The sequence below is a fragment of the Microtus ochrogaster genome, unplaced genomic scaffold (genome assembly GCF_000317375.1).
Source record: "Microtus ochrogaster isolate Prairie Vole_2 unplaced genomic scaffold, MicOch1.0 UNK85, whole genome shotgun sequence".
NCBI lineage: Eukaryota > Metazoa > Chordata > Mammalia > Rodentia > Cricetidae > Microtus > Microtus ochrogaster.
Genome location: NW_004949183.1, coordinates 60,622 through 67,875, shown reverse-complemented (window position 1 = coordinate 67,875; position 7,254 = coordinate 60,622). Strand labels below are relative to the sequence as shown.

General features: G+C 36.2%; 1 protein-coding gene and 1 pseudogene across 5 annotated transcripts in view; both read left to right on the top strand.

The window, feature by feature from the left end:
* Nucleotides 1–4,687, top strand: part of Vamp7 (vesicle associated membrane protein 7) — a 37,544-nt gene extending 32,857 nt beyond the window's left edge. For all 5 annotated transcript variants that reach the window (XM_005370653.1, XM_026777807.1, XM_026777808.1 and 2 more), the window contains 2 exons: nucleotides 1,832–1,924; nucleotides 2,879–4,687. In XM_005370653.1, the coding sequence (XP_005370710.1) occupies nucleotides 1,832–1,924; nucleotides 2,879–2,947 (162 nt within the window). In that variant the 3' untranslated portion in view covers nucleotides 2,948–4,687. The remainder of the gene's footprint in view (nucleotides 1–1,831; nucleotides 1,925–2,878) is intronic.
* A 1,109-nt stretch (nucleotides 4,688–5,796) lies between these two features.
* On the top strand, nucleotides 5,797–6,875 carry LOC101980974 (annotated as a pseudogene).
* The last annotated feature ends 379 nt before the right edge of the window (nucleotides 6,876–7,254 follow it).

Here is a 7,254-nt window from a genome sequence, read left to right as displayed (position 1 = left end):
AGAGGAGCAAGAGACAGAGAAGGGGGGAAGCAGAGAAGTGGGGAGAGAGGCAGAAGCGAAGCTGCCTCTCTGAGAGGAAGATGGAAAAGAGCCGTGGCATCCTTTTCATTCTGCACTAAATGAAACCCAGGCTGATACCTTGTTAGCTGCAGCAAAAACTTTGTAGAGAAAGCAGTTAATTAAAATGTAGCAGCCATATTGAAAAGTATATTAACTGTAAGTATACAACTTGTAATTATTTACTAATGTATGCAAATACACTCATTGAGCCAACATGATGATTAAATTTAGAGTATTATCAAAACTCAGAGGTGCCTTTCTACCCTCTTCTATTGACTGCACCCTTTGGAGTATCCCATATATTAAAAAGCTATTGGACTGGGGCTGTAGCTCAATTGGTGCTTGCTTGGTGTGTGTAAAGCCCTGGACTTAATCTCCATCGCTTCTATCTTAGGTTTACTATTGCTGTGATGAAACACCATGACCACAATCAACTTGGGAAGGAAAGGGTTTATTTTGCCTTACAATGGAACTTCACTGTTTATTGAAGGATTTCAGGGCAGGAACTCAAACAGGGCAAAAATCTTGAAGCAGGACCTGATACATAGGCCATGAAGGAGTGCTGTCTACTGACTTGCTTCTTATAGCTTGCTCACCCTGCTTTCTTATAGAACCTAGTACCACTAGCCAAGAAGTAGCACTACCTTCAATGGTATTGGCCCTCTTACATCAATTACTAATTTTAAAAATGCCCTAAAGGCTTGCCTACAGTCCAATCTTATGGAGGCATTTTCTCAATTGAGGTTCCCTCTTCTCAGATATCTTTGGCATGTATCAAGTTGACATAAAAAGTAGCCATCGCAGTCACCTAAACCAGGCAAGGTGGTACATACTTATAATCCTAGCACTTTGGAAGTATAGCCAGGAAGATCAGGACTTTAATGTCCTTACCTTCATAGCAAGTTCAAGACTAGTCAGTACTGCATTTAACCATGTCTCCAAAAAATATAAAAAGAAGCTGTAACATTTACTCTGTTTTTCTTTATGACAAAATTGTGACATTAATCCATGATATGTAGATTGACTACATAAATATATTAGTAAGCTGTTTTAATTAATGTATATTTCATTGTGGTTTACTGATATTTTAACACTTTCCAGTTTTAGGTATGAATAATAACCCAAACATTTTTTGAACTTTCACATATATCTCTTTTGTATAATAATAGCTGAGTATTTAGTACATTTTGATATTTGCTTACCTATTTGTTTTAAATTGCTTGTGTTCTGGTGAAAATGCTTTAATATCTCCTGAGAAGATTACAATGCAAAAGAAAATGGATAACTGAAGTAATGTGATCCTGTGGGGTTTTGACACGTAACAAGTAAATACATATGTTTCTAGGAAAATCAAACACATTTATATATATTGTTCAAAGCCAATTGTAAATTGTTTTCTCCTAAATAATCACTTGTTCATTCAACACTATGTACATTGCTACATAGAGAAGGAAAAGAAGTGAAGCCTTGCCAGTGAGTTCATATTGCTTACTATTGGTTTCAATGAACTCTGTTTTGGCTAGCTACTGATTCTGAATGACCAGTCTCTCTTTGAAAGGAGAAGGAAGGAAAAAAAGACATTTGAATTTAAACAAAATTAGTGTAAGTATGGCTCAGTAGTAGAGTACTTGTCTACCATGATCTAGGCCCTGGGTTCCATTCTTAGAACCAAAATGTAAGATAATTGATTTAAAAAAAGCTTGCAGGTTTTTACTACGAATAATTCATATAGCCAGTACCAAGAATAAAACAACTTACGATTGTGTTCTAGTCTGTAACTTTCAAAACTACCAGCAGAAATCTTGCTCGAGCCATGTGTATGAAGAATATCAAGCTTACTGTCATCATCATCATCGTATCGATTGTAAGTTTTTTTTTCTCTTTAGTATATGAGCTTATTTTTCACTCTTTAAGGTTATGGGATTCTTATTTATTGATATTCTGAAATGGGCTACATTCACATTTTAATTGTAAAACACATGACTAGGAAATATCTTTTCTTGTGAAATCAGCATTAAGTATCATCTCCATTTAAATGCCTATTTTCCTATAGAGAAGTTTTGTACATAATAAGATGAGCAAAACTGTAGTTGAGGACATGGCTTAATGTTTAAAAGCACTTTTTCTGTAAGCAAGAGGACCTGGGTCTAAATCTCCAACAGCCACCTAAAAGGCTAGGCATAGTCATGCATGCCTGTAGCCCCAGCGTGTGTAGTGTGTATATGTAGTTCCTGGTAGCTTGTTGGCTAAGCAGCCTAGCTGAAAAAGTGAACTTCTAATATGCTTGCATAGTGAGAGACCTGATCTCAAATAATAAATAGGAAAGCAGTAGAGGAAGACACTGGAGATACTCTGGCTTTTGTATATACATTCACAGGTGTGCATACCCATGTACTACACACACACACAAAACACTTTTGTTATATAAAACTTTCAACTAGTTTCATCTATACACAGAATTATATAGGAATTAATATGTAATTTCATCTATTCTGCAAACATTTGTTAGCTAGGCGGCATGTGTTTTAGCATTGATCCAGACTCATGATTGAAGCTCAGTGTGTTCATACACTTGTATGAAAGTTATTATGTAATTCTGAAACTGTACACATTCCACCATGTATTTTGAAGCCAGCATCTTTATAACAGAAAGTAATAAAATCTTTCCTCACAAACAATCTTATTTTTGCTATAGTTTCACTATTGGTTACATTAGTGAAGAGCATTACTCTTCTAGTACCAGTAGAGTTTCTTTGATGTGTTCCTTGAATCTTGTGATAAAGTCATGTAAGTAAAATTGCCTTCTTTCTTCTTCCAGGTGTTCATCTATGTCATTGTGTCACCTCTCTGTGGTGGGTTTACATGGCCAAGCTGTGTAAAGAAATAAAAAAGAAAACATTACCATTAACCAAGCATATAAGAGTGAAAGGAGAGAAAGGCAATCCATGTGACTCAGGCTTTTCACTATTTTCAGAAATTATCTGCCAGTTCCTTTAATCTTCCTTTTGCTTTTTCTTGTCTTAATAGTATTATATGCATCTAGATTTATCTTTGTCTTCTCATATTGTTTAACAAACTTTACATTGAACCATTATTTACAGGAATATCTTTGAAATGGTATTTGTTTCTTTTGTTTGTTAAGTATAAACTTCTACTTAGAAAGACATTTTTTTTTAACACACAAAGCTTTTGCCAAGGTGGAAACCACCAATCTTATAATTTGCTAAAATTGTCTAGGAATTTTCTGTGCTTACACAAAATTATTGGGAGATTGATTGTATTGCTAACATATCATTTTAGTCTCTTTCGTTATGGGAGAGTTTTAGGTGCTTCAAAATCATATAGAATATTTTGGGAATTGTAATGAATTGTTGGTGCTGCTTATATCCAGGAGCCCATACAAGTGGTGTATTTAGTGTTTTTATTTTAATAAGGTGGGAAACATTTTGCTAGCCGATTAGAAGCACAAGAATTATCCTTGTCCTCCCAGCATTTACTTTCTTAAATAAAGTTTAGTGCATTATTCATTCATACTGCAGATAGTTTAATATCTTATGCTTCTCCATTACAAAGTCAAACTGAGAAAATGAATTAAATAAGTTGAGAATTGTGGGTTTTACATATTATTTTTCTTCTGTGCATAATTGGGACAAACATATTTTTAATAAAATTCATAACAGAGGAAACGGGAGGCAGATATTTCTAACTCATCAAAGAAAAAGAAGGGAACCACAATAAAAGGGAAGCATTGTAGCCTCACAAAATGCAGTCATGTGGGAAGTTTTTTGTCCATTTTGGGAAAAGCCCAAAATGAATACAATCAGAAGTCAACTCCAGGATTTGGATTTAACTTCAGTTGAATAATAGTTTGATCTTTCTTTGTGGTTTAACAAATTCTTTAATCTAATTTTGAATAGCTGTAAAGCTGAAAGAGAATAGACAGTATAATGATATCGTACAAAATATCTTAACATAAATTTATTATAGAATAAGAAAGTCTGAATGTTATGATGCTTCATCTACTCTGGCATCAGTAATTTAGTAGTTGGTATCTATCTGAAATGAAAACATTTTTGCCCTATATGTAATTGCATTTATTTATCCATAGGTGAAATTAAATAGACGTGATATTGCATTTTACTCTTTTCTCAATGAAACAATGAACTAGTGTTTTGGACTCATCCAACTGTTTAGCCTAGTCATGTGCCTTGAATATGTATGTATGTGTCCTATAATCAGACTCTTGGTACCTCTTCTTCTGTGTTCATGCTATCTGTTTGATTTATTTGATACACCTAATGCACATAGGAAATCTTTGGTTCATCATGCATAACATAATTTTTCCAGACATTTTTATGAGCACTAATTCATAGTAATTATATAATTATTTCCTATTAGGAAATACATTCATTCTCCAAAAAATTTTGACATTCTCAAGTAATAACTTAAAGGCTTAAAATTTATTTCCTTTTCTTATACACACTAGAATAAAATTAATGTGCATGTTATAGGGATTAATTACTTAAGCGTTCCTTGCTCTATTTATGTATAAGGATGCTTTTTACAGCATATTTCTCATTGTAAATGATGCACAAATTGAAAACATTAATAAAAGTTAATACATTGAGTTTCTTGTTTTAGAAGTTCTTACTTTAGTTATATGTAAAGACATTTAAACATGGTGTTTGGAGAAAAATAATTTTATTTATGTTGAAATACTGAGTGTAGCATGAATAATAAAAACCCAGAGACAGAAATTGGGGTTCAGCTTGAAGGTCAGAAAAGCAAAACAGCCAGCCACTGGCTCTTACCTCTACCTCAGGCCAAAATGGTGATCCTGCCTCCAAGAATCTCAGAATGAGACTGTGTCTGTGAGCTGTCTCATTCCATTTTATAATCCTCCCTAGGGCTATGATTAACGGTGTGTACCATTGGGATTAAAGGCGTGCATTGCCTGATTTCTTCGGCAAACTGGTGTGGCTACTGGGATTCAAGGTATGTGTTACCACTGCCTGGTCTATAAGACTGACCAGTGGGGCTGTTTTACTCTCTGATCTTCAGGTAGACTTTATTTATCAAAATAAAAATGAAATATCACTACAACTGAAAAGTGTGACCTAATTCTTTTCTGTGAAGATTTAAAGCATAGAATTTAATTCCAGAAACCATAAGATGAAAATAAAAATAACTAAAAAAGAGGGTATGTAGCCTACCATGCTGAAAGTATCTAAAACTATCATCCTTAGCTGGGACAGTCTATCACCCATAGACTCAAACACACACACATATACACACACACACACACACACACACACACACACCCCACATGCCAAGTTGTAAATAGCATGTTGAATGTTACAGAAGGGAAAATGAGACTTTTTTAATTGAGAGTTTGTTTATTAAACAATATAACAAAATGTTTGGTTTGTCAAGATTAGGGAGCAAGGTTAAAATTTACCATTACTCGGGATTACTTAGGGTTAGGTATTAGAATTTGGGGGTTAGAGTGTTGGGTGTAACAATTAGGGTTGTTAGGGTTAGAGGGTTAGGGTTAGCAGAACTCAGCATCAGCAAAAGGGGTTAGGGTTAGGGGTAAGGGTTAGAGAGGATTTTGGGTTAGGGTTCAGGTTGGGTTAGGGTTAGGATTTAAACTTTGAGTTCAGGTTCAGGTTGGTTATGCGGTTAGGGTACTCAGGGTTAGGCTAGGATTAGGGTTAAATGTTAGGGTTTTTAACCATGGGCATGCCTAACGGCAAGGACCAGGGCTACATGGGGCCGCTCAAGGAGCCCATGGATGCCTATCTGCCCAAACTGGGCTTGTATCAGAAATTGGTTGCAAAGAACGGGTTTTACTTGTTCAGAGCTGTAGCTAGCAGGTATTGTATTCTCCGTCTTGCCATGTGGAAGTTGGAAGGGCCTGTATTCACTACCTTTGAGAGAACAAAGAGATATTTGAAGCATTTATAGAGCATCATTTGAAGAATATTTAAAACGTTTGGAAAACCCACAGGAATGGGTAGGACAAGTGGAAATAAGTACCCTTTCTCTTATGTACAGGAAAGATTTTGGAATATATCAGGTTCCAAATATTTCTCATTCACAAGTAACTGATAATAATTTTCCTGAAAAGGTGTTACTGTGTTTTCAAATGGAAATTATGATATTTTCTATCCTATAACAAACATAAAAATAGTTCTGCGACGTGTCAGTCTCTCCTTTATGAATTGCTGTAAGAAAAGGTATTTAAAGCTGATGTTAGTAAAATCATGATGGGACTAGAAATATCTGAAGTGGCTGGTGAAAGCATTAGTGAAATGTGAGATTTTGAGGATGATAACGGCAAGAGTAAGAGTACTGCTGCTACTGATGTGAATGGAATTAGGTCTTGGGGCAGGGAGGACCCACAGAAAAATGAGAACGTGCCTGACCTTCCTCTGTTCAGAAAGGTTCTTCTTAAGTGGTTCAACCCAGCAGTCTATAGAAATGAAATCTGGCTGAAGTCCAAACAAGTTCAAAAATGTGATTATTTCATTGCTGCTACATTACAATATGAAGTTGGAGATAAATGCCATATTAAATTGGATCATAACGGAAAATTTTCTAATGCAGACATTCATGACTTTCACTCTGAGAATGTGAAAAAAAGACATAAACCAAAGAACCTCAAGACACCTCCCCCAAAAATCTGGAACATAGTATCAGGAAAGAAAGTGAAAAAAAAACAATTCAGATATGGATTACAGTGTGCCAAAGCAGGACTGGCCAAGCCCTGGAGAGCCAGGCAAGAGAAGATGTGCCCCCTCTTCCACGGCTAACCTTCCCTGTGTCAGTGAAGCCTTGCTCTGCTGGCTTCCTGAGGTGCTAGGCCAGGGAATATGCACTGCCTCATCCAGGGCCGGCCTCACCAGTGACAACCAGGCCCTGGGATGCCAGGCCAGGGAAGATGTGACCACTCTTTCAGGGCTCCCAAGCCAGGGTCACTGTACCCCTCTTCAATGGCTGGCCTCCCCATGGGAGACCCTGGGGCGCCAGGCTGGGGAAATGTAATGGGAGCCTTAAAGTTCTAGCCTTCAAGTCTTCCATGCAGGGTTCAATTAAAGACACCACAATAACCTAAAAGGTGAAGGTAAGTCACAAAGAATCCCACACTAGTTTGGAATTATGATTAATAGAATGATTATTTATTTAAGGGGG